Genomic DNA, 27,954 nt, shown 5'->3' with positions numbered 1-27,954 from the left:
CGGAATGGAGTCCCGCATTGGGCTCCCTGCATGGAGCCTGCTTCTCCCTCTGCCTGTGTCTCTGCCTTTCTCTCTGTGTCTCTCATGAATAAATAAAATCTTTTTAAAAAATTAAATGTATTAATTTAAAATTAAGCATTAAAATGATTCCTTTTATTTTTCATTTGCTGAGAACAAAAAGCCAAAAGTAGTAGTGTATATGGTTCTTAAGCTTTTTTGAGTCACAGATCCCCTTTAGTATTCTTATGAAACCTATAGACTCTCTCTCTAGAAGAATGTATGTATACATACACACAGAATGATATGTATAATGTCAGTTTCATATGTTCTCTGAAGCCCAGGTTAAGAACCTTAAAAATAACTGAGAAGTTTCTTACATATTTAGGCAATGTTCACCATCCCAGGCTGTGATGTTTAAATTAGTAGTCAATAATCAATGTGTAAGCCTATTAATGATATGTTTTTATTATCCTTTGTAAGGAAACTGGGACATAGGACTTTCTAATTTGCCTTCCCTTATTCTTGACAAATTTATCTTCTATAAGTATGTAAATAGGTTACCATCTGTAAGTAGTAACTTAACTCAAGACAAAAATAATTTTACATGATCTATTAAGTATATATTACAATCCTAAGATCTTAGATTTGATTGAAGCCATTTCCTCATTAGTATTTTGTCCCGTGTTCTATTTGAAAATAAACCTAGATTTCAGAGAATATAATGAACAACTCTTAATGTTGTGAAACACAGTAGAAATTAGGTGGGAGATATTTTCTTCCAAATATAACCTGAGGAAGATACTATATGGAGTAAGTATTCAAAGCTTCTGGATTCCATTTTCTAGATTTATCATTTACTGGCCATAGAATCCTGATTTTTCTGCCTTATTTCACTATTTGTAGGTGAAGAACATAACCACTAAGTTCACATAGAAAAAGAGACCCGTAAATACATGAAAATTTTATATATATATATTTGGATTAAAAGTATTAAAATACAGTGCTCATATACACAATCCATTTTTTCATATATGTATGGCATTTCTAGTTAAACGAGGCCTTCAATTTTAACACTTTCTTTTAAATATACTGATTTATTTCCCCCAGCTTTATGGAAAAGAAAGTTTGTAAACTAAGAAAATAAAAGCAAATAATATTTTAAAACTTATATAATAGAAAATATAACAGTTTTCTAAATCACTGGCTCAATATAACGTCTTCAGCATATTAGAAAAATATTATGATAATATTTACAAAAGTGTTGTGACATAGAGACAGCTGTGTGTTATACAGATAGATAATCTAAAAAGAAATATAATAATCACATTGTTAAATAGTAGTAGATTCACATTATATTACATTCCTGCTTAAATGGGAAAAAAGTTTATACTATCATGAATATAGTATAGACGTTTTTCTACTCGGCCAGCATATAAATAAATAAAATTTTCCTCTGTTCTAAAATAATCACATTGTATGACCACATATTTTTATAAATTAGATCTCATTCTGGTTTTCTACTGCCACTAACAGTAGGTATTTCATGGTCAGTCTCTTTTTTAGGGTCTACCATGTCTTTATATCTCTCCCCACGATGTCGTTCCAGGTATGGACCCCAGTTAGAAGCTGGTCTGCAGCAGCTTACAAAGCGCTGAAAAGAAAAAAAAAAAACTTGTTTTAGACCATAAGTGCTACATCTGTAAACAAGCAGATATCAAACCATATTTTCATTGCAAAATATTAAGTTTTTTTGCTAACCAAAATGAAATGGGAACCATGGAAAGGTAAAAGGTGGTCATCAAAAATTCTTAGTACAGTGTACTAAAAAAATGATAGTGGGAAGCCTAGGTGGCTCAGTGATTGAGCGTCTGCCTTCGGCCCAGGGCGTGATCATGGAGTCCTGGAATTGAGTCCCGCATCATGCTCCCTGCGTGGAGCCTGATTCTCCCTCTGCCTGTGTCCCTGCCTCTCTGTATGTGTCTCATGAATAAATAAATAAAATCTTTTAAAAAAATTAATTAAAAATTAAAAATGACACTCAAATTTAACTGTTAATAGAATTATATTAACTACAAAACCAAAATAAGTGAGTATGTAAATAATTTGAAAAGAAAATGTTGGGCCTGTTTGAACAATGGAATCACTCCGTGTTTTTCACTGAATTCTCCGACATTTTGGTCCTGCCCTTAGAGTGAGGGTTATGTGAGGATTTAAACCAGTGTATACCTGGGAGGTTCCAAGAACCAAATAAAAAGAGCTCAAGGATCAAACCACTGATTGGAATGAGCTTGGGAAATTACCTAAAATCTGACTGGAGATTTGTCCTAGTCATTATCCTAATGAGATGTCATGATCAACTGCATCCCCCTATGTCTCCGTGCAAGAGGGATCACTCAGGGTCTAGACTGGGTTTGAAATAATTTAGCAGGCTTTTTCCACCCTAAACAAACTATTAGCACATGTATTATAACCAGACAATATAAAGTAAGGATTATAGATATTAAGCAAAAAGGTCATTTGCTTTGTGTCATCTTCAGGGACAACTCAGTACAAGGATAAAAATCACAATTTCTTTGTGCTGAGCACTCTAATAGGAACTGAGGATATAGCAGGAAGCAACAGAAGACTCCTCCCTAAAGAAGCTTATAGTAGAAGACACACAAATATATATATGATATAAAGCTATGTTATGCACATAGTAATCTGAGGATTGTATCAGATTGTAACCTAAAGGTTCATAATCCTATATTACCACCATTTGAGTAATCACCATTTTCATCATAAGTACTTTCTACAAAGTGTAATATAAATGTGCTTACTTGAAAGATACTTCCTTCAGCTTGAATTATTTTTACTATGGCCATAATTGGAATCCAAATAATGCAGAAAATAATCATACACCAGCCTAGAGCAACTCCCCAGTCAGGATATGGAATTTGGGCATAATCAGGTCTATGAAATTTCACCAATGACCAGATCAAAATTGCCTGTGAAAGTCAAGTATGAAAAGACAATTCTAAAGATTAGACTTTATTGCACTAACGATTTCAATTGCACTAACTGTTAGGAATTTGATCCCATTCCTTAGAAATAATCTATCAAAAGCAATTAAAATGAAGATACATTCAAACAACTAAGATAATCCAGTAACTAGCCAGAAGAGAGTACTAAATGAACTCATCTAAATAACTCATATTTGGCTTTGAATAGATTCTTCCAAAATGAGCACCTCCATATAGTTATAAAAAATACAAATACTGGTCCAACATGTTTTTCAATAAAATACTTTACCATGAAATATTTCAGATTGGAAACAAAATAATATCTGAAAATTTCCATTACTGACCTTTTAACTTTAACCTACAATAGTATGATTTTATCCTATGCTATCCAGCTTGCCAGCATAGCACTTAATTCAAGGAGAATGTAAAGTACCTTTTAGTGAACATGCTTTGCACCTTGCTTAGCAGTTGCTTCTGTTATTTCCCATGGCATAGAGCACCCCTTACTCCATACCCAAAACCCACACATTCACAAACTACTGGTATATATTTGCTAAAGTACACTTCACTTCTAGCCTCTCTTTGAGAAAGGAAAACCAAACTCAATGTGTGTTTGGGTAAAACAGTGAAATCTGAATCTTCACAAGGAAAACACCTAATGGCCAAGTTAAAAAAAAAACTTCTTAAAAAACCTATTAGATATGTTGCTGCATTAAAAGTAATTATTTAGAAACTTGTAAGGCAGACAAAACAAAAACCAGACTCACATAGTAGCTTCTCTAAACTACTTAGCTATCTTTTACTAAACTCATGGAGATGGAATGTAAGAATTTTATCAAATAGGTATTCAAGTTTAATTTTAGAATTAAATAGTTAATTCCATCAATTTAATACATTAATTCCCAGTAATTTAAATGTATTTCCCAATTATCATAATCTTTTACATAAATACGAGAGAGTGGATGAGGATACTGGAATATCCATGACTTCATATAACTTTATACAAAATAGATGATAATGTATATCATTTAATATTTAATACTTTTGCATTTTAAATTAAATCCAGTTGTCAAAGCTATTAATCAATGAAAACTCACTGGCTAAAAAAAAAATTAGTGAGAGCTTCTTAATTGATAAAGGGCTTATTTTATTATGGAGACTTGTCAAAAGAAGAAAACAGTATTTAGTAGTAATGTCAAAATCATTTTGCTAGAATATGGAGCATCCAAAATATTTTAATTCAGTACAGTCAGTCCCAAACTGCTCCCTACTTGAAATTGACCTTATAAAATGTAAAAAATAAAACTTAACATTCTCTAAAACAAACATAATACTTCAGATGTGAAGCACATTCTGGATCAAATTATTTAACGCCCTTTCCTAGGAAAGACTTTTTTTTTTAATTTTTATGATAGTCACATCAGAGAGAGAGAGGCAGAGACACAGGCAGAGGGAGAAGCAGGCTCCATGCACCGGGAGCCCGAGGTGGGATTCGATCCCGGGTCTCCAGGATCGCACCCTGGGCCAAAGGCAGGCGTCAAACTGCTGTGCCACCCAGGGATCCCCCTAGGAAAGACTTTGAGACAAGGAGGCAATGAGGACCAAAAGACATCCTCTATGAAGCTTTGCCGCTGCCCCCACCTTCACCATTACAGTAATTCTCCATCCTATTGTTTATTTTGTCACTTACTGTCCTGAACTGATATTTAAAGGTATGTCTATATGTCATGTCTCTCGGGTAAGATAACTTTTGCTTTCCCTCAGTTCCTAAATAGCACCAATTGTTGAATTTAACATAAACTGTTGCCTCTGTTGACAGTGGTGAATTTATTTTAGTAATTTTGGATAGTAAATACCTCCCATAAAGAAAAATGTGCACTTAAATCTGAGTGTTGTTTCTTAGCAATTAGTGTATTGAGATCATATTCCTTGCAGGCAGAATCTGGGTCTTAGCAGAGAGGTTAGGGACAGTGTAGGTTGTTCAGGATAATTTTTAGGGAACAGGCAAACGAATGACTTATTTTTATTTATTCTATTGATAATTCTTAAGTACATAGGACTTTTAAGTCTATAAGAGCCTGTTCATTTTCTCAAATGGTAAATGTTTAAACCTATAGCCTCAAAAACAATACTGCAAAGATATTTTAATTTAGGCAACTTGCAATCATAAAGCAAAAGTTGAAAGTCATTAATTTATGACAGTTTGCCTTACTGTCTCTAACATGAATTATTCAAGTTTATCTTAGAACTGTTTTATAGATAGATAGATAGATAGATAGATAGATATCAAATTCATAGCATATTAATACTTACAATCAGAAGAAGAGGAGTAATAACAAACCAGCAAGCTCTCCACCATAGCCAGAATATCCACCTTTTTGCTCCAATCATCATTTCTATATCTTCAATGAATCTGTTCCCACCTTAGAAAAAAAGAGTGCATTCAGTCCTTGCTTACATTTTCCTCCATTAATCATTGTGGCCCCAAATTATCTGACTGTCTAAAAATTTTCCTATACTATATCAGTGAAGTATACACCTTTAACTACATATTATTCTTAATCAATTTTCCCAGGAATATTATACTTTACTATTTTCGTGAAAAGGAATCACACTAAATTAGTTAGTAAAATAAGTAGATAATTCTGTAGTTACTATTTACCATAAATCCAGATGATTCCTATGATTTCCAGTATAGCTGCAATCAAAATACCCCATCCAGCACAGAAGTGGTCAATCAAATGAACCCAATAAATTCCAGCCTACAAAAAAAAAATTACATCTAAGTATATTTTAATTTATTTTTATGATTGATGAAGTCTTTAAATATATGCTCCCTGGTTTCACCTATGCTAAGATATGATAAAGGAATGTTTCCAAATGTAAACACAAAAGTGGCTTTAAATATCTCAAAAAGGATGCACTTTCCATCCTATACTGAGTCACTGTAAAAAATAAGCATTTAGAATACTTGATTATCAAAATTATATGCAGTGTCTGTGTGCTCTGTAGTAGCTGCCAAAAATATAGCATGTGTTCAAAGTCTATACAACTTTCTTGTATTTGGGGAAATTTTCCATTATTGGATCACCTCCCCTCTTCAAAATATTATTAAATTTCAACACTGTGCTATAATGGGAAAAAATTTGGGCTAAAACCCAGAAAACCTTGATCCGAGTCAGACTTGGATTTGTCACTAAACATCCTCTTAAACCTTTGTTTGCTTATTTAGATTATAAGGTACATTCCAACTAATAATTTGTCTATGAAAAAAAATACTATAAGGGGCACCTGGGTGGCTCAGTGGTTGTGTGCCTGCCTTTGGCTCAGGTCATGATCCCGTAGTCCTGGGAGCGAGTCCCACATCAGGCTCCCTGCAGGGAGCCTGCTTCTCCCTCTCCCTATAACTCTGCCTCTCTCTCTCTGTGTCTCTCATGAATAAATAAATAAAATCTTTAAAAAAACTGTACTATACCTGAGTCACACAGACGAGACCAAGGAGAAACAAAACCAAGCAGCACCCCAAAGTTATAGGAACCCTCATTTTCTTCATCAATTTGGGAAATAAATCTTGAATCGTTGTTGTAATCGTTTCTTCAGAAGGGAAAAATGGCAATGTTATATGTAAACTCATTTGCCAATAATTTTAATCAAAGAATTCAGCTTCTAATCAAATTTACAAATATATGCTGAAAATATACTCTGGGTCCTAGTCCTTGCTTTTTTAAAAAACCCATAGGATCCTTTCTTTTGGCAGTTACCACCTGTTGGTTGTGATGAAAACCAAATGCAGCTCTCTTTATTTGTTATTTTTAGTCTGTTTTACAAGGTTTTTCATTGGTAGTAACTACAAGTTAACAGATCCCTGAAGGCTGACGTAGTTTGAAAGAGGGTTATAGGTAAGGAAGAATTCTAGAACTTTTAAATAAAATGAACATTTGAATAAATGGCATGGAGACAGAAAGGCCTTCTAGGTTTAAGAAAGAAATGTGTTCATGATACGCAGTACTGGCTGAAAGTAGAAGGATGTATGGGTGAAAGGATGAAGATACAGGTTGAAAATTTTCAAGGGCTTTGAAAGCCAACTAGAGGAGGCCAGACGTTACACTGTATATAGTCAACTATAAAAGTGTATTTATGTAAGAGTGATATGATGAAAAAGTTTCCAAATTTCTAGGTGTGTACCCCAGGGGAAATCCCTATGTGTACATAGAGCCACATGCAAGAATAATCATTGAGTAGCATGTGTAATTTTTCAAAATTGGAAATAATGCAAATGCCCATCAGTATGGCAACAGATTGTGAATTCGGTAGATATATAGGAGTATATATCAACACAGATTCACAATACATGTAAAAAACAACTGTCAGAATGATATGTATGTTATGAAACTTCACATTGATGTGACAAAATTCATGTGTTATTTATGGACATGTATATAATGTATCAAGCATGGACTGAATAACACACATAATCCATGGTGACAGTTGCTTCTGGGAAGGAAGAAATGTGAATTGTATTAGGGAGAGAAACAGGGGACTTCAATTTCATTTCTGAAGCAAATATGAAACATTCATGTCTGTTCCTTTTGGGTATCTACTGCATGAGTGCTTTGTATTTTTCTGTATTTAAAATTTAGTTAAAAAGAATGTTCAGATTCTAAGGGCAAACCTAATGGGGGCAACATGTTTTTAAGTAGAGGAAACATGAGTAAAATATAACAAAATATAAAATATAACACTCAGAGTATTACTTACCAATGGATGCAAACTGAGAGTCGAGACCCAAAGTCAAAAGCATGAAGAAAAATAATATGGACCAAAATGGCCCACCTGGGAGTTGGGCTAGCGCTTCTGGATAAGCAATGAATGCCAAATCAAAACCTAAGAAAAATGTATGACATTTAATTTAAATCAGTTGCCAAAAAGTTCATATATTTGAACATTTCCAAAATAAGATACTAGAAAAAAATCATTTCAATTTAGCAATGCCATCCATAATGCACATTCTCGAGCAACTCTTTCACTTGTACTCTTAAAAATATTCGACTTGGTTATTCAACAAAATGATAATGTGTGCATGTGTGCATGTGACGTGAATTAAGCTATGAGATGAATTTTGTAAATTACTCACATAGGAGATCTTAACTATTTCAATGATTTTGTTTAACTCTTTCATTTTTTAAAGATTCATAAAGAATAACAACTGTCTTAAACTCCAGAAACGTAAATTATATTAGCCTAGAAATTCTAAAAGAATTACACTATCAAGAAAGATATGCTTATGGAATGACTGTTGTAGTCTTTAGCCATCTCTCCAAATGTTCATCCAGAATGTGTACTGCCATTTTAACTAGTATATGCACACTTGCAAACTTGTATATAACAAAACTAAAAATTGAATCTTATTTTCTGTTTGATGTATATTATTGTTAGAGGTGCTTTAAATTTTTTCAATTATATTATATGATACTTAGTTGCCTTAAGTATTTTAGGTTTCTTCCGAGTCCTAGAAGACTGACCTAGGATTCAGCAGAATTAGCTTCTGACCTAGGCTCTGTCACTTCCTAATGATTTTATCTATCTACTATAAGACATAAAATTTCTCTGCATCAGTCCACTTCTCTGGAAATGAGAAGCTAGATTATCTATGAGGTCTCTTCTAGTCCTAACATTCTATTCTCCTGCTTTGGTTTCTCCATCAAATGATACTGGCCATAAATAAATTTTTTTATTTTTTTTATTTTTGTAATAATAAATTTATTTTTTATTGGTGTTCAATTTGCTAACATACAGAATAACACCCAGTGCTCATCCCGTCAAGTGCCCCCCCTCAGTACCCGTCACCCATTCACCCCCACCCCCCGCCCTCCTCCCCTTCCACCACCCCTAGTTCGTTTCCCAGAGTATTTTTTAAATATTATTTATTTATTTATTCATGAGAGACACACAGAGAGAGGCAGAGACACAGGCAGAGAGAGAAGCAGGCTCCATGCACAGAGCCCAACGCAGGACTCGATCCCAGGACTCCAGGATCACACCCCGGGCCGAAGGCAGGCTCTAAACCACTGAGCCACCCAGGCGTCCCCATAAATAAAAATTTAATGAGGAATTCCTACCACTAAGAATCCTGGAATTCTTTTCCTAAGATTCTTAGTCAGATAACTAAGCATCCTTAGCTAAAGAAAGTTAGGAAGTTCATTAAATAGATTCCTTTAAAGCTGGACATAGCTGGATACTCAAAGTTACTTGGGTTTCTATCGATATGACACTGATGTGTTTTAAAAATTCAGACCCAATACTGCACTTGTACATGGAGGAATACACAGCCACACCCCCACACACATATACTCTTATATAGTCATTCATATGAATACATGCATGTATATATGTATATATACACACATAAATGAAGATAATATGTGTAAAGGCACCCATGTACAGTAGGCAGTTCATATGAAGGACTATGTAAAATTCAGACAATTATCTTCTTAAACAATTGTTCCCTAATATAGTCCTGTTTTCTCAGACAATCTAAGAATTATTACATGATTAAAGCAAACAAATTATATAAGATGAAATGAGAAAGAAAATGCAACACCCTAAACCTTGCTTGAGTGCTTTAAGTAAATTGCTACAAAATGTATTAGTGTTTCTTAAAAGAGCTATACTGAATTAATCAAAGTTATTAACGTAGAGCATCACATACCTGATTTTACGACTTGAGAGACTTCCTTTCCAGATATGTGAGCCATGTGTCCCAGTATAGAAAAAATAGCAAATCCAGCAAACACACTAGTGAGGCAGTTTGTCAAACAAACTACAATAGCATCTGAGAAGCAGTTGTTATTGAACTTATTGTAAGATGATAGAGCAACTAAGCCACCCCAAGCCACTGAAAGGGAGTAAAATATTTGAGTGGCAGCATCCTTCCAAACCTATAAGAGAAGATAATTCAATTTATAAAAAGACACACTTTAAATTTTTTACTTCTATAAAATACTTCATATATACTGATGAATTAATATGAATAATAATGAAATAAACACCAAACCCACTACTCAGCTTAAAAAATGAAATGTTGTCAGTCTTTGGAAGCCATCCAATGCCCCTTTGTCATCATATCACCCTTCAACCTCCAGTGGTAACTGTTATCCTGACTTATGTGTTTCTCATTTCCTTGTTTTTCTTTATATTTTTATCATAAAAATATGTAAACCCAAACAGTATGGTATTTAGCTTTTCATGTTATTGGGTTTATAGAAAAGCTTTCCTGATGGATGTAAGCCTATGCAACATGCCTTTTTTCATTCAGTATTGTATGAGATTTATCCACGATCAATTTGAACCACATTACATTTCAACTTTATGTTGAAAATGAAAAAATATGGGCAAATTCATATGGTTTAGTTAAATATCTGTAGTTTTGAACATTTTTTTCACTGCCGTTTGCCCCACTATGTATACCACAGGTCATCCTTTATCCTTCTGAGGGACATTCAGGCTGTTCAATATTCTGCTATTAAAAATGATGTAGCTGTAAGTATTCCTGTGCATGTCTCCTCATACCTAGTTGAGGAACTGCAATGTCAAAGAGTATATGATGCGTCTTCCCTTTTACTAAATATTGCCATATTATTTTAGCACCTACTCTCACCAGCTAAGTGTGAGAGCTCCCATTCCTTCACATGCTTGCCAATATTGGTCAGAATTTTTAATATGGTCATATCTGGTGGCTGTCGAATGAGAGTTTTCATTACCCTAATTACTTACAAGGTTTAGTTTGTTTTTATGTGTTTATATTCCATAGGGTTTTTTTCCCTGTGAAATTCCTATTCATGCCTTTTGCCAATTTGCCAATTTGCCAATTTGCCAATTTGCCAATTTGCCAATTTGGGTTATTTGTCTTCTTTGATCTCTAGCAATTCTTATGTAATTTGGATTCTAATCCTTTGTCTATTATATATGATAACTTTCCTCCCAATTTGTGGTTAACTCTTTTCACCTCTTAACATCATGACCTTTGATGAGCCAAAGGTTTTATTGTTGTTTTAATGTAACTAAAGGTGTCCATCTTCACTTTCATGTATTGTCCTTGATTTCTCTTACTTAAAGAGAAGTCTTAGCCAAAGGTCATAAAGATACGTCCTACATTTTCTTCAAAAGGATTTAAAGCTTTGCTCATATTGTTTTCAATTAACCTAAAAATTGATACAGTATATATTAAATTGGAAATCCCAATTCATTTTCTTTTCTAGAGTATCATTTGTCTAAAGATGATTTATATTATCAATTATATCAATTGGATGTCAATTATATCAATTAGATAGTCCATCCTTTCCCCCATCGATCTGCATTGCCACCTCTGCCATATATCAAGTTCCAAATGTTCATGAATCTATTTCTGAGACTACTGTTCCACTGGTCTGTAAGTCTATACCTATGCTAACACCACTTTATTTTAATTCCTATAGCGTTATAATATTGTTTCATATCTAGTAGGACAGGTCTTCCTTCTTCAAAAACACCTTTTTTTTTTTTTGCCTTTTTCTCTTACACGTAAATTTTACAATCAGTTCTCAAGATCTAAGAAAAACTGCTGTCAATCTGATTAAAATTTTATTGACTCTGCATACCAATTTGGGGAGGATAGATACATATCCATTCTTAACAAGGATAGTAGTAGGCAATTTTTGAAGAATGATGATATATTTAGACATCCCTTAGTTCGTTTAGAGCCCCGCATAGCTGGCCTCCACTCTTTAAGCAGCCTCCCACTCACTGCATCCAATCTTACCCCTTTACTAGTGTCCCTTTTATAATTTGCCTCTCCTATATCTTTGCTAAAGGACAATAATCTTAGAAACTAATCTAATCTATGGAAATTCATGTTAACAGTGAAATTCTGTAGATAAAGCATTACCCAAAGTAACCTAATTGTGTAGATTTCAAGGAATAAGACTGGCAAAGATTTGGGCAAAAGTGTTGTTTTTGTTTTGTTTTGTTTTGTTTTGTTTTAGTCCATCTAAAAACAGGACTGCTCAGTGAAAGGCAGGCAATATAAAATGGTGACAAAGAGCTCTAGCTCTGGAGTCAAAGAAAATGAAGTTTATATCCAATACCTCTTATTCTCCTTGCCTTCAATTTATTTAACATTTTTAAGCCTGTTTATTCATCTGTAAAATGGAGAGGATGAAGAAAATGATGATGATGATAACTATTATTATTACAAGTGTACTCGGAATGATGTGAGAATTGAATAAGATAGCATATGTAAAGCAATTAGGATGCTCAATGGTAGCTATTGCTGTTATTGTGGAAAATAATCATAAAATGATAGTTTCTTTTATGGAAATTAAAAACTGTAATTTTCCCCTTGAAAGGTATGTAATCTATTTCCAATTTAAATAGAAATAAAAGTTGTTAGGGAATAAAATTTGCTAGATCTTCAGAATACAGCTTGATGTTAGATTATTATTATATTATAATTGCTTTATAATGGCAGGCAGCCAAAAGAAAGCAAAATGGATGGATGAGATAGGCATAGATAGATAACGGTTATTTCACTTATTGTAACAAAATCATTAGAAATAAAATGCTCTTATTTTTTAGGCAGCTGTACATATTAAGAGATGAACAACATGCTTATGTTGATCTCTCAGCTGCTTTTACTTGATACATTTTTGTATGCATATGTGAATTAGGGGGAGCTGGAAATTGGTGTGGCAGGTCTGGTTTCTATAAAAATGCTACTGCATACTATGATGTGTATCTAGGTTGCAAGTAAAGTGAAGCAAAATTCCAAATGTAGTTATAATATCCATATCTATCAACTCATAGCTATATACAAAATTATTAATTTAGGGATTAAGAAATCTTCATTCAAGATGCACAAACTGGCTGTGTAAACTTAACTAAATTTGAATCTTTCTGGGTTTCAGTTTCACCATTGTAAAATGAAGGAGTTAGTACGATAATCACTGAAGACTGGAAGACTCTTCTAGCTATAAATTTGTATGGTCCTCTGCTCTCCTACAGATTGCAACAAAGTTCAGATATCCAAAGAAAAGGAAAAAATATATATTTATGATCCCATACTCAGGATATGGATTGTGAGAGATAAAAAAAAAATCTAAGAAAAAATTCTCATTACCAGCAAACCCAAAGAAGGGTGGGGGTACTGTTTCTACCACATTGAAGAGGAGGAAGGATTAAATTGTATGTTTCATAAAGAGCTTTAGGTTTAGGTCTGATATTTTAAAGATAATAGAGACATTGAAACAGACAAATATAAAATAATCATATAAAATTTTCAGGAACTGTAAAGCTCAGGTGATCTCAGGCTTGTAAAAGTCAAAGAATATTAAAGGGGCTTTTCAACTGTGCTCAAAGTTAAGCTTAAAGAAAATGGAGGATCTACTTCTTAGAGAAAATGTTGCATCTCTAATAGTATAGTATAACATGACAGCAATAATTGAAATCAGTGTGCTCATATTCATTTAACAATTTACCATTTTGAAAGCGCATTAATTAATATTTCATCTTGCTTAACAACCTGACAGAGAGAAGATGATGAATCCCAACTTCCATTTTATTTGTTTCTGATTCATCATCGAAAATGGTCTTCGAGTTGGGAAGATATTAACAAACAAGGTTAAAAGATGTGAGGCCCAACATAAGTGAAGAAATAAGCAAATGGCCTGTGGACACATCAAACTATATTAATTTCCAAGACTAAAATAATAAAAGTTCATAGTTCTGAAATAATTTGAGGCTGTTCTAGTTAATTCCTGAGTGAAAATTATTTGGGTACAGGAAACTAAAGGCCAGACACTGACATCTCAATTTTCAGAAAAGGTAAAGGATGGATATCCATGACAAAAAAAAAACTGATAAATTTGACTTGCTTACCAGAGAAATTCTACAACAAATAATTAAATGTGCAGATTGTGGGGTGCCTGGATGGCTCAGTGGGTTAATCATCCAACTCTTGATTTCAGCTCGTGTCATGATCTCAGGGTCGTGATAGCGAGCCTGCACCAGGCTCCACACTCAGTGTAGAGTCTGTTTGAGATTCTCCCTCTCCCTCTCCCTCTGTCCCTCCCCCTGCTTGCACTCTCTCTAAATAAATAAATAAAATCTTCTTATAAATATATCCATATTGTAAGTATTTAGAAAATAACAAATTGCTGGAAATTAGCATGAGTTCCTCAAAGAACACCACAGCAAATAAACTAATAACTATTTTGGATAGCACTGCTAATATGGAAGATAATAGTAACATAGTGTTTCTTGACTTCAACGTAAGACTTGGGGTTTTAGCTGGCCAGAAGCTTGATGTGTGCCAAAAATGTGACGTGTTTACTGAAAAAGTGAAACCATTCATAAGCTATGTGAATAGACGCATCCTATATACAGTCCACTTACTGTTAATGCTCTCTGCGATCAAAAATGCAAAAAATTTTATGTATCCATGATACACACAGCCATTATCTAGTGATAGACTGAAAAGAAGGTTACCCAATTCATATTCATGGCACACATTTATGTTTACAAGTAACAGTTTTGTTAATGGAATGCTTCATTCATTTCAAATTTGTGGTTTAACTTCATAATCCATTAGGTACACTTTGATCTTAATTTGGGGATATTAACTTTTGAAGCAATTAAAATGTGTATTAGATCATTAGACTTTCACCTATAATCTTGAAATCTATGAGTTTATCCAAGAAGTCTTACTGTTCTACTCATCAACTTGCAGGTAGGTATCCAAACATGACAAGTTCTTTTTCAGATTAATAGGCCCCAAATCCTTTTGGTCAAATAGAATCAGTTGTATGAATAAGATGACTTTTAAAATTTTTCTGCTAAAATGACCATCTCACTTCCAATAGGAAAGCACTAGTGTCATGTTAAATGGCTACATTAGACTTCCCAGTGAACAGAAACACTAACAAACTTAACAGCGTATTCTTTTACAAGCCACTACATTATGATACTCTTACCTGCAACCAAAGATTTTCAGTGTTTGCTTTTACGGTTTACCTCCTCAGATAATCTAAAATCCAAATGAAGTCTTACCTCTGCTTCCCTAAGTTTTGTAAAATTTGACTGTGCTCCAATATAGTATGAAATGCCTTTTGATGCACCCTCCAGAGTTGCACCTCGGATTAGCAGGATGAGTAGGACAACATAGGGGAAAATAGCTGTAAAATATACCACCTAACAAGAAAAACAACCAGAGGTTGATAAGTTAAATTTTTAAGTCATGTTACATAATTGTATATGAACAAAATTGTTAGGCAGTTGACACTAGTAAAAGTATTAACGATTTCATACATTTTTAATAAACCTGGTGATACCAATACCAAAATTGGCATAATTTTCTCTTTCTTTTCCCACTCTGAGATGATCCATTTTCAAAACACTCTGATGTATGAAGCACTATTTCCTGGGTTCACATTGTAAATACACAATACATCAGCAGTGGTAACTGGGAATCAAGGTAGAGTACCTTCCTAAATATGTCTTTATAGATGTCTGAGGGGACAGATATCACTTCTTAGTGAATTACTGCATTGAGGTGGGAAGGGAATGATTTTATAACTGAAATAACTGAAATAGTATATATTGTCCCCAAGGAGAAGGAAAATAATCTCCTAGTAGACATCCAAATCCCATGAAAGCTGATTAAAGTGAATACCCAACACTTGATATTATTATCCTTAGAGCTACCATTAAGTGAGTTTGATAGCACACATACATGTGCACGGCTTGTATCCTGGATAACACATAGTTCCAGATGAGCAGATTGCTTTTGAGGCTAGCTTTTCATTAATGTGGATGATTTCTTTGATCCATAGATGTCCTATGTTTGATAATATGCCCAAGGAGACAATTTAAAGTCATCCAGAGACCAATAAAAATTAATTGCCTAGACAAATGGCCTTTAATGGATTATTTCAATATTGATGTCGAAAAGGAACTACAGGTTTCAAAAATGTGCAATTGAAACATTATTTTGGAAAGTTTTCACTGGCTTTGCAATATTCACAGTATTTTTGTGATCTAACAGAGGGTCTCATTATAGTTTAGCATTAACAATGTGCTAGATATTATACCAGGAATACAAAGATAGTATCCACAGTTACCCCTGTCTTCTGTATATAAAGAGGTTTCAGTCTAGTAGTCATACATAAACATTCACTTTTCTGAGTACTGTACAACTGTTCACGAAGAAAATTCCACGTTGTTCCCTGAAATGCCATGACGTTCTTGGGAAAGTTTAAAAAATAAAACAATAAAGGGAGAAAATACAGTGTTTTTCAGAAGAGGACTCTTCACTTAAAAAAGAGGGTTCTGAGTCAATTTTGGCAAGCTTTAAGAAAACGACTGTATATTTGATTTTTTCCCTCTCCCACAAAAGGAATCCTGACACTGTCCCTATATAACTAGGATCTAGAGTTTCTAAACCAGACATTCCAATATACAATTCCATTCAAGATGCTTCTTTATATAATAGGACAGACCATTTTAAACACACACTCAAGCTTCAGAATGCTATATAAGCTAGCAGGGTCCAGTTTGAGTACAGTTGATCCTTGAACAACACAGGTTTGAACTGCATGGGTCCACTTAGATGAGGATTTTTTCAATAAATTCAAATACTATAAATGTGTTCTCCTATGATTTTCTTAATAACATTTTCTTTTCTCCGGCTTACTTTATTATAAGAATACAGCATATAGTACATATAACATACTAAAATAGGTGTTAATTGACTTTACATGATCAGTAAGGCTTCTAAGGGAACAGCATGCTGTTAGTAGTTGTGAGGGAATCAAGTTATAGCTGGATTTTCAACTGCAAGGAGGGAGTTGGCACCCCTCACCCCCACATTGTTCAAGGGTCAGCTGAAATTGCACAACCCTAGTACTAGTTTTTGCTTGTTTTGTTTTATTTGTACCAATAGCAGCAATCTTATGTATTTTCCTACAGCCAGGCTGCCTACTTAGAAAGCTTTTCACACATTTGAATATTCCCATTATAGAAAAAACATGCATTTGATTATGCTTGACATTGAACTGCAATGAAATTGGAAAAGAGCTACATCACTATCTAATGTGTTTTCCAAATTACCTTGCCAGAAGACTTGATTCCTTTAAATAGCGCTGCTCCAACTATGAGCCAAGCCAGAAGAAGACAAAGTGCTAAATACCACACAATTACTCCAGTCTCATCCATTCCACTTGACCGCTGGAGCGCCACTTTACTGAAAACATACAAGTCTTTTTATGAACACAGAATCACTTGTCTTAACACATTGAATTTTGTAATATCTACAGCCAGGGAGATGTTCGTGAGTATTCCATCATATTAATGCATCAATTTCATATGAGCTATAGTACAGAGGGCAAAAATAGTTCAATGAAAAACTAGGCTGTGAACTTTAGGGTTAACTGTAGCCAATCCAAAGTTCCAAACCCTAGAATAAAAGATCTACTAATTCTTTTAGCTATGATTTGCCTCCTAGTATTTCAAAGCTTCTTTATGTAAAACAAAAATTAACCTTACATCAGATTATTTCTTTTATTTGTTACAGTATTTTTCTCAAGGTAAAATGATGAAGAACACATCTAAAATTAAATTATTCATCATACTTGTAGTTAGCATCAAACCTAAATGGTCCCAATTTTTAGACCTTTTTCAAAGGCTTTCTATAAAAATCAATGATTTCTATTTAGGACCTGCATGGATCTAGGGTTTTTATTCTTAGTTTGATGTTTGGGAACATTTTAAGTTCCAAATTTTTAAAGGGTCACACAGAGCATTAACGCGTAGATGCAGAAGAGCTCATTACAGCAAGAGTCAAGGCAGTTTGGTAAGGGTAAAATGTAGGTATAAGTAAGGAAAGTAAAGTGTAATCAATTAAAGTTAATACAAGTAAATATAACCCCAAATATCTATTTTTATCATATAATGATAATCATAAGCAAAATGGATAATGAAGAATGGCAGCCTTAAATAGCACCAAATATTACTCACTACCCAACAGTTTACTATTAGAATTTGCTGAGTATAGTCTAAAATTTGAGATTCTTTTTCTTCAAAGAAATGCCCTAAATTATACATGACAAGCACTGAACAAATCATCACCAACAGTATTGTGCTCATTTAACAAACAATTTATAAATGGCAATTTGTTGACTATGAGCTGATCCTGCAGGTTACTACCACTCACATAGGGTAGGTAAGCATTTGAGTCATGTGAAGTATAATTGGCTCTGATTCCCCTTTTTTCCTACTTATACAAGGCAAGGAACAAGCTGATCAATATTTTATTGTTAGTTCCAAAAACTTAAATAACATCTGTTTAAATAGATTATCTAGCATACTTACTTCCAATATTGTTCACTGGGAAGTTGCCCTGGCTGATAAGCTTCACTTCCATTGATGCAGGTTAAACTGTTGTTGTATACCCAGCTTCTATTGACTCGGATGATCTCCCCCGTATTTGTACTGACATTACAATGAATAACTAAAAATTATATATAAAAAAAAGAATACACACACAGAAACGTACTTAGTTTTAGAAGAGTATTTTCCTGAAAAAAAAAAGGTGTTTTTTTTAAAGATTCATTTACTCATTTTAGACATAGAGCACATGAATGGAGAGGCGAAGGGAAAGAGAGAATCCTGAAGCAGACTCCCCACTGAATGTGGAGACCTATGTAGGGTTGGATCCCAGGACCCTAAGATCATGACCTGAGCTGAAACCAAGAGCCGGCTGCTCAACCAACTGCATCACCCAGGCACCCCCTCCTGAAAAAAAGTTTTCATGGTAAAATAATTAAACCATTTAGATTGTTACTTGGTGAGGGCAGAGGAGAAGTCTTACAAATAGAACAAGCCATGCACATTCAGCATCTTAAATCCTCTCTACTAGTAAACTAAGGGTGAGTAAACATCATCCCTTTTAAACTGGGATTACATGTATAGTAATAACCACTATAAAGTAACAATAATTTTGATTGTGATTTAGTGCTCTAAAAAATTTTTGGTATGTGGATTTATTTAACTTATATAGACAAATGACACCTTTAAGTTGCTAAGAAGCATTAAAGCTTTATTACTTTATTCTCCGATATACATAGGCAATCCCTGCAGTAATGGTCTACAATATCAATTTGACATGATCCCAAAGACCAGCAACTTATGATGTGGATGACTTTCACTGGCTCCTGAAATACCACAGTCCTGTCAGTCCTGTCATGGATAGTGCTGGTCTCTACCACTTTCCCACTTTCTTCCTTCTCTCTTAGCTACTCCTAAGGATGGTTTGGCTTTACTGGCAGCCCTCAAAAATTAACATATTGCACTAATCACTTTTCAAAGTTATCCATGCTTTATCCTACTTTCATCAATAACCTGTGGCTCACTGTAAGATTTTATTTTTTTTAATTTTTATTTATTTATGATAGTCACCCAGAGAGAGAGAGAAGCAGAGACACAGGCAGAGGGAGAAGCAGGCTCCATGCACCGGGAGCCCGACGTGGGATTCGATCCCGGGTCTCCAGGATCACGCCCTGGGCCAAAGGCAGGCGCTAAACCGCTGCGCCACCCAGGGATCCCTAAGATTTTATTTTTGAATAATCTCTTAACACCCGACGTGGGGCTCGAACTCACAACCCTGAGATCAAGAGTAGCATGCTCTACTGACTGAGCCAGATGGGCATCTCATTCTTGGTTTACTTTAAATTGCCCCTATATTGGTGAGAAAATCATGTAACTTTTTAAGCTTATGAGAAAGGATGAACGAATCATGCTCTGTTCACAATATCTTTTAAGAAAATAAGCAAAGTTACCTATAGGTGACCTGCTACAGTTCTGATCCGCCCAAGATGAACAATTTTTCCACGGCAGTTCACTTTGGAAAGAAGCAAACATGTAATAAAGACTGTAGGCAATTATGACATTGTAATAGATCGTCACAAAAATGGATATCAGGACCATCGTAATTCCCACACCTGGAAAAAGAGAACAGTTGAAATCAAAAACAAAAAAGTGCAATTTCTTTTCCTAATTCATAAAAAAAAAAAAAAGCTGCATCTCAATTTCCACAGAATCTATCTAAAACGAGAAGGCAGGTTCAAACAACACTGTCTATCTTTTCTTGTTTTTTGTTTTGTTTTTTGTTTTTTTGTTTTTTGTAGGGGGAGAGGAGAGGAAGTACTACTGTCTAAACAGCTTTTTTTTCAATTTTAAAATTATTTTGGTGACTGGCTTTCTGAAACCATTTCCTTTTAGTTAATTAGAAAAAATGATACTAAGATCAAGGGCAGAGGACCTGTATTGATCTGTCAAGTTCACATAAGGAATCACCCATGGCTATTTCTCTCTTATTATGTCTGAAAGTCCTTGTCAGAGTGAGTCCTGTTCTTGAAAACAAACAAACACTATTCAAAACTCGTATCCTATTGATCCTCTGACCAGTACTTGCATCTTCATCTATAAGCCAATATTTTGACAAGTAGCAGATAAAGGCTCTGAATTAATATACAGGATTTCTACAAGTGCATGTAAAGAAAATTCAATAGTTCAGTAACAATCTGAATTTAAACTGCCAAAGTTTCTTGAACTTGTAATATCAAAATGTAGTTTAGCATACCGAATACAACTCGTATGCTCAAGACTGGCTTTTGAGGTGGCTTCCTTAATATTCCCGCACAATGTTCTATTCACCTCACTACAAATTTATTTTTGATGCTGCATTGAGGCTTTTACAAATAGTTTGCAACAGCTAGCATATAGCAAAATGATATCTTACCTTCAGACAGGAAGTCTGTTTGATGTTTAATAATAATCAAGGCACTTTGAAAAGCTTTGCCAATGTCCTATTCTATTAGTCATACCCAAGAAAACAAAGTGACCTGCCCTTCAACTTTGCTGAATGAGGCATTGTAAAAGATATGCAAAGGCAAGAAGACAAAAGACTGCATATGAAGTAGAAAAAAGCCAGAGCCATGCAGGTAATGCACAACAGGACTATAACTATGCGCCAAGGGATTTTAAAAGCTGAGTGTAGGAAAATAATGACATCCTGACAACCCCCTCTAGTATCCTCCAGAACCCCATCCAGATCTTCAGCCCCAGAGAAACAGAAATACAAATTAACGTTTGGTCTTTCAATTTTACAGTAGCAAAAATTCAGAGAAACAATGTATGTTTCTTTGCCTTTATCATGTCCAAATATGAAACACTTTCCTGCTACATAGTGGGAACAGCTCTATACACAGACCAATAGGCATGGAAAGAAATACATTTTAATACCAACCTTGAAACAATGGAAGAATCCTCCAAATTGAAACTGGACTTAAGCTAGCAAATTGTCCCAGTGAACACTCTAGGAAGAACAGAGGCAAACCAGCCAGGGCCAGCATGATCGCATAAGGTATCAAGAAGGCGCCTAGAAAATGCAAAATAGAAGCAAAGCACTATTATGTCCCAAACCTCTGATGGCCCTTCGATAACCAGTGTAACATTGTGAAAGCCTTCTGATAGAGTGGAGTCAGAGCACTGGGTTCAGGCCCCAGATTTATTACTTTCTGTGAGAAAGTAATTGATTCTCTAAACCTTGGCTTCGTCTGTGAAATGGGATTCTAGTATTACCTAAAGAGGTTGCTATGATTATTAAAAACAATAGCCTATAAAAGAGCCATCCTGAGGACATGAATGATCACAGGCTTTGGAGCCAGATACACCTAGATTTATATCCTGACTCCACCATTTGCTAGTTATGCGACCTGGGGCAATCTACCTAACCTCCAGACCTTGGGTTCCTCATAAATGGGGAGAGTGATACCAATTCATCAGTCTGTGCTAAGGGTTCAATTATAGAGCCTATGTGAAAACCCTTGGCAAAATGGCAGGCATGCAGTCTATGTCCAAAGTTAGTTTCCCTCCTTTCTCCTTTCCAAATAAGCAGTCTATTTTTTGTAAGACTTCCAGTATAAATGCTAAATGTGGTTCAGAGTGGAAGCTACTGCAGCTGAGTGGACTATTCTCCAAATGGTCATAAGGGTCTTTCCTCAATGTCTGTAAGAATTTTTTTGGTTTTGTTAAGAGATTCTGAAGTTTTGAGATACATTCAAAGTTAACTTTCCGGGATGCCTGGGTGGCTCAGTGGGTTCGGTGTCTGACTCTCGATTTCGGCTCAGGTCATAATCTCAGGGTCATGGGAACTGCTACGGCTCCACTGCTGGCACAGGGCTGGGTTGAGATTTTCTCTCTCCCTCTCCCTCTGCCCCTCCCCCCACTGCTTGTGCATGCACGTGTGCACACACACACCCTATCAAAAAAAAAGTTAACTCTCTATTTTATAAGGTAGGACTAATTCTCCTGCATTTAGATTATCCAGATCCTTTTTTAAATTTTTTTTGACCTTCATTATTTCACTTTTTTCTGCCCACTTTTGGGACATAATTGCTCATTCGAACTTTTGCCAGGTTGTAGGTAGAAGCACGACAGAATATTAAACTTATTGATCAAGTACGTAGCAGTCTTAACAAAGTTTAACAGGAAAACGTGGGGATCAGTGGATAAAAAAATGGGCTTTTGGATTCTGTACATTTCACTGGCCCACACTGCACTATTTTTCTCACATATTTTCCATACTATGATATTGTAACATCATACCTGGGAATTACATTTTTCCCAACCCTCAAAATATATTCCATTAAAAATAATGACACAATAAAATACTTGTTATGTACACGTCACTAGGTACTAGAACATAGAGACAATATGTTTTTATAGATGTTGCAATGTACATACCTTCATTACTATGACTAATTGAAGTTTTAGTCTTACCATGATAAATACGAAGAAAAGTAATATAGACTCTCTCTGTCTAAATACAACAAGGTAAATCTTACTAGCCCATTACAAATAGGGTGGGTTGGGTTGTTGTTGCTTTTTTTTTTTTTCAAAAAAATATGATTTTCCTTAGTGGTATACTTAGCTTTTTACCCATTATATTATTTTTTATTGATAACAATCATAATTGGTAAATTGCTAACATAATACACTGGTCAAAAACTGTTGATACTACTATCTCAGACCCTATGGTTATATGATACTTCTTCATAAACTAGTAAAAAGAATCCTAGATAAAAATGATTCCAAATTTTAGCAACAGTTTTGCAAACCTGACCATATTTAAAAATCTGATCAATTAACACTTGACAAATCTGAATTTCATGTTCTTCTCCTACGCTTGGACAGAGGAAAAAAAACAATCAAAAGAGCCTAGGCTATTCATTACCTAAATGATACAATCTTTAAAAACTAAGAATTAATGTGATATATTAATTTTTAGAGGAAATCGTGAGAGAGATGATAGCATATAAAGAATAATAGCATTTAGTGTGTGGGGGGGGTACGTTTAAAATTCTCTATTAAACCTAGTTTAATATAGTTCCTGGAAATTTATGGCCACCCCTGGGCCACTATATGATGGCAAGTCACAGGGAATCTCTGAAACTGTGGTTTTTCTGAACCTGAACACAAGACGCTGGAAAGGAGTCTGAATGCTCTTCGCTACACTAGACCTCAGGAATGAGACACCCAAAGGACTGTAATTCCTAACTCATTTTCCAGTTCAAACTTAGACAAAATCCCTGACTAAACGATATAGGCTCCAGAGAGGGGAATTATTGCCACCAACACTTAAAGTGTTTGATAAACAGAGCTTCTCTCTTAAGTCTCTAAAGGCCAATATGAATGTTCTAATGCAACCAATTAACAAGGACTATAAGATTGAAACATCACCACACAAAATCCTATTATACCAAGAAAAATAATTATAGTGGCACAGTTTCACTGGTTCCCAATTATGAAATCTAAGGGCATGTCACCTCTACACTTCTAATAGAACCTGTAATTACAAGTAAATAAAATATGGTGTAAGTGAAAAGTTGTTTCAACACTACTAGGGAATTGTGCAATTCATTTTGTTTCCTTTTGTATGTCATCTCAGAGTTAATTTTTTTCTCCTTGTTCTAATGAGTCTTCCTTAATGATCTCTGAAGCATAAACAGTATCATTTTGCAGAAATTAAACACCTAGTCTTGAACTAAAGTCTATTGCATTCTAGAAGGATCCTCCGTATGGTCAATTCAATTAGGAATACGTCTAACTGAATATTGCAGCTTAAAATGCTAGACCTTTACTTTTTAATCAACTCCTTCCAAACTTGTATTTCCACAATATAATACCTTATGCTACTTAAGCAATGTATTTGGGCTTCATATTAGAATGAGAATCCCCTGCCTTTTGCTTTGATTCAGTCTTAAATGAGGCCCAACATAACTTGAGTCTGAACAGATTATCATGGCAACATGTATATAAAAGAGAAATTGGAAGATTATATTGCATCTTAAATCAAAAACTCAGAAGTGCTAAAAGGACAACTTTTATCAAGTTTATACCTGAGGATTTTGTGAGGCCAGCTTCTTAACTTGAGCTAGCAACTCATAGTCTAATGATGGATGCAATATGCTTGCTTCCCATTCCCCTACTAACCCAAACTGGCATATACCTCTGCTTAGTTCTTAAAATAGCCTCAGAGGCCATAGAGCACACCATTTAAAATGAAAGAGGAAAGAAGTTGAGGGGGAGAGGGCAATACCTCCACCATTGTTGTAGGTCAAATAGGGGAATCTCCACACATTCCCCAATCCCACTGCGTATCCAACCATAGATAGAAGATAATCCGATTTTTTGGACCAGTTACCACGGTCCTGATTCTCATCATTTTCACCAACATGGAAATTCTCAGATGAAGCTGTCACTTTCTGGAGAAGAGAAAATATCAAGAGTTTGTCTTTCTACTATTAAAAATCCACAGAAGCATAATTTCACACGTGTGTGTGTGTGTGTGTGTTACAGAGAGAGAGGTGGGGGGAGAAAATGAACCCTGAAAGCTGTAGCCAAGGAAAAGGCTTTCCAAGGGTTGAGGAGATTTCTGCTAGTGGCTGCTTCCACTTTACAACATTTACCCCTTAAAATGGGGGGAAAACACCCGAACACCTCTTTAGATGGATATGTTTGCTACTTCTTTGGGTGAGATCATCCAAATTTTGCTAGAAAAGTTACATGTGGTACCCAGCATGAAAGGGAAATGAGGGCAGACAAGTAAGGCTTCAAATACTAGTCTTAAAGAAGACTGGAATGAAATCAACGTTCTTGAGATTGCAGGAGATCTTTGAAAAGAAGGATACAACATAGCTTCTACTAAAACAAAGAATTTACAGACTCCTTTTGCTATCCGCTGATAGTTTGGGATGTTCGGAGTTAAGGGAAGTTTGACTTCACTCCCAATCTTGGAGAATAAAATCGGGGCTTCGCTGGAAGCCACAGAATAATACTCCTAGACAAATTCTCCTGTCCCACCAGGTGGAGCAGCTCTTTCTGCACCTCAGAGGGAAGGGGTTCTCTCCCAACCTGTTAGCTGCTCTGGGCTATGGAGGGTTCCAGGTCAGATCAGGACACTGCACTTTCTCATTTCTCTCCATATGGACACAGTCTGGTCAGGGACAAAAAAAAAGCCCCAGAATTTTGTGGGCATACCCAAGGCAGAGGTTGAGGTGACCCTAAGTCTTCTGGCTACCCAGGAAGAGCTGTTCTCTTTTTCTTCTACTCTTGGGGACATCTCAGGCACACTTGAAGGTAGTTGAAGAGGAATGTGGAGAACAAGGAGCAGCCAGCAGAAGGCAAAGCCTGAGACTGCCTCCCCCGAAGTTTACCCTTCCCAGGCGCCCCCCTCCGCCACGCCTCCCACCGTTTCCAGACCCCTACCTCCTTCCCTCTGCACTTGAAGAAGCTCGGGCACTTCAACTTGTCCATGGTTGACTCACTCCCTCAGTTCGCTCCGCCTCGTCTCGAAGTCTGGCCGAGCTCGCCCGGCGGCAGGTGCACACTCCCCCGTTGCTACCTGCCTGAGTGAGCCACCTTGCCCAGGGGTGGGACCATTTATGGAGGGAGCTCTCCCCTCCCCCTTCAGGGCGCCCTGTCGTGTCAATTACCGGAAGGGACTAAAGTGAGGCTCTGGTTTTCCCCCGGGGAAGCTGGCATGTAGCAATCCCCGGCCCCGGCCCCGGCCCCGGCCCCGGCCGAGGGCTGGGCTGGCGCGAGCCGAGCAGCCCGAGCGAAGGGACTGACAGCCCTGACTCAGAGCCTGGAGGTGCCTTCGCAACCTCGCCTCGGTCCGGCTTCCCGGCTTCCCCCTGACGTCCTCTCTTACTCTGGTCTCTGTCCTGACGCCAAGTGCTGATCTCCACCGGCGCGGGGGGCGGGGGGTGAAGGGCACGGTCTGTGGGGCCCGCCCCGTTCCCCAAGTTTCTTCTGAACAGACCCCGTCGTCCCGGGCCCCGGGGTTTCGCCGAGTTTTGCCCCACTAGTCAGCCCCCGGTGGCCCGGGGCGAGCGCCGCTCCCGGCGGGAAAGCTCCTGAACCGGGCACCTGGCAAAGCAGCTACCTGCGATAAGGTTACTCAGCTGGCTCTGCCTGAAAAGAGCGACTTGGAGCCGCTGTCTCGGGGACCTTCCTCAGCCTTCGGGACAGCGTTGCCCTTTACAGGGATTGCTTTGTGCCGCATTTCAAAGAGGGCAAACAAAAACAAATGATCGAGCGGGTTTGTGGGAAATTCTAACCCTAACAAAGGACTCCGCTTTGCAAGAGTAAGGCCTAGCAAGTAAACTATGAGGAAGCATCCCAGCTTGGCCAGGGAGGAAAGAATGACCGTAATGCTGTTTACCAGTGTATCACCTTTTCATCCAAAAGCTCAATGGATCATCTGACTCGGGTCAAACATGGTGGCAGTTCTCTGAAACACAGTCCGAATGGGTGCGCACAGGGGAGCCAGCAGAGAGTCAAATTCTATACCCTAAGTGCAGCTCCTTTGCTCTCCATCCACCCGATGGGCATTTCCCATTTGCAACACAAATAGACCCCCCGAGGAGTCTGGGCAGGCAAAGCAGAGGAAATCTCCAGAGGGAAGTGGGAAGGTAGGTAGGTAGTCATGAGAAAGCATTAATGAATTTCATCTTCGTCTTGAACATAGCACATGCTGGTGTGCGTGTGCACCTCTTAGTATTATATGCACACTACTGGGGGGGGGGGGCTAAAATGAAGGAATTATTAGCCTGTCTCAGACATAGAAGAGAGGAGAGGAAAAGGGACATATAACCCTCTGTTCAAAATGATGAGCTGAAAAACAAATCTAATCGCATTTGCCCAACTATCAACATCTCACAGAAATTAAAGGGGGCACAGAAAACAGACAGGGACTTTGGGACTAGGAAGAGAATAGGACTCTTGGGAATACATAGATTATGGGAATATCAAGGCAGGGGTAGGGGGGAATGCAGAGAACACAAATTGCAGTTCTCCCTGCCTGTTACACAGTAGAGAAGCGTCTAACAACTTAGAGCATCAGAGGCATAACACTTAAAATGGAAGGTATTCGAGAGAAAGCATTGTTAGTTTATGTGTTTGTTTGAGGGATAGTTTCCCCGTTGTCTTGCATCTTTTGCCATTCTCTGCCTCACACTCGTAAACTTGCATGTCCTCCCCCACACAGGCACATGCATGCTGGTTCCCACCTCTGTGCCTCTGCTCATGCTATTTCTTCTTCTGGAAATTCCCACCTTCCTCATTTGGTTAGCTACTACTCATGCTTTAAGACTCTACTGAGGTGTCACATCCTCCAGGTCTTTCCACAATGGTTGCACCTCAATGACTGCACACTGGGCTTAGTTGCCTCTCCTCCATAGTCCTATGCTGCCCCATACTCATGTTACGTCATGTGAAATTATTTGCTTACAGTCCTCTAGACTGCCAGCTCTCTGCATGTTAATCATTCCCGTGTTCCCAACACCTAGCACAAAACCTG

General features: G+C 36.5%; 1 protein-coding gene across 2 annotated transcripts; it reads right to left on the bottom strand.

Annotated features, from left to right (window-relative positions):
• Window positions 1-950: 950 nt before the first annotated feature.
• On the bottom strand, window positions 951-26,314 carry SLC6A14 (solute carrier family 6 member 14). 2 transcript variants are annotated; one of them, XM_025986974.2, is made up of 14 exons: window positions 25,860-26,314; window positions 24,691-24,856; window positions 21,337-21,468; window positions 19,868-20,029; window positions 18,402-18,540; window positions 17,142-17,274; window positions 15,084-15,224; window positions 9,712-9,940; window positions 7,761-7,886; window positions 6,478-6,596; window positions 5,665-5,764; window positions 5,316-5,425; window positions 2,820-2,987; window positions 951-1,651 (listed from the first exon to the last, which is right to left on the bottom strand). In XM_025986974.2, the coding sequence occupies exons 1-14, from the start codon at window positions 25,905-25,907 to the stop codon at window positions 1,505-1,507; spliced, it is 1,920 nt and encodes a 639-aa protein (XP_025842759.1). In that variant the 5' UTR covers window positions 25,908-26,314; the 3' UTR covers window positions 951-1,504. The 2 variants fall into 2 exon arrangements, with proteins under 2 accessions (XP_025842759.1, XP_072600867.1); XM_072744766.1 differs by lacking the exon at window positions 2,820-2,987 and having other exon boundaries at window positions 25,860-26,045.
• Window positions 26,315-27,954: the final 1,640 nt, after the last annotated feature.

The sequence above is a fragment of the Vulpes vulpes genome, chromosome X (genome assembly GCF_048418805.1).
Source record: "Vulpes vulpes isolate BD-2025 chromosome X, VulVul3, whole genome shotgun sequence".
Classification (NCBI taxonomy): domain Eukaryota; kingdom Metazoa; phylum Chordata; class Mammalia; order Carnivora; family Canidae; genus Vulpes; species Vulpes vulpes.
This window is presented reverse-complemented; position numbering and strand designations above follow the sequence as displayed.

Bases quoted from the DNA above. Each gene is read 5' to 3' on its own strand.
- SLC6A14 (XM_025986974.2), bottom strand. From the start codon at position 25,907: ATGGACAAGTTGAAGTGCCCGAGCTTCTTCAAGTGCAGAGGGAAGGAG. The intron at 15,225-17,141 runs GTAATTTGGAAA...TTTTCTTGTTAG, and splicing joins GAATCAAGTCTTCTGGCAAG to GTGGTATATTTTACAGCTAT. The intron at 2,988-5,315 runs GTAAGTATTAAT...TGACTTTCACAG, and splicing joins TTACTCCTCTTCTTCTGATT to GCAATTTTGATCTGGTCATT.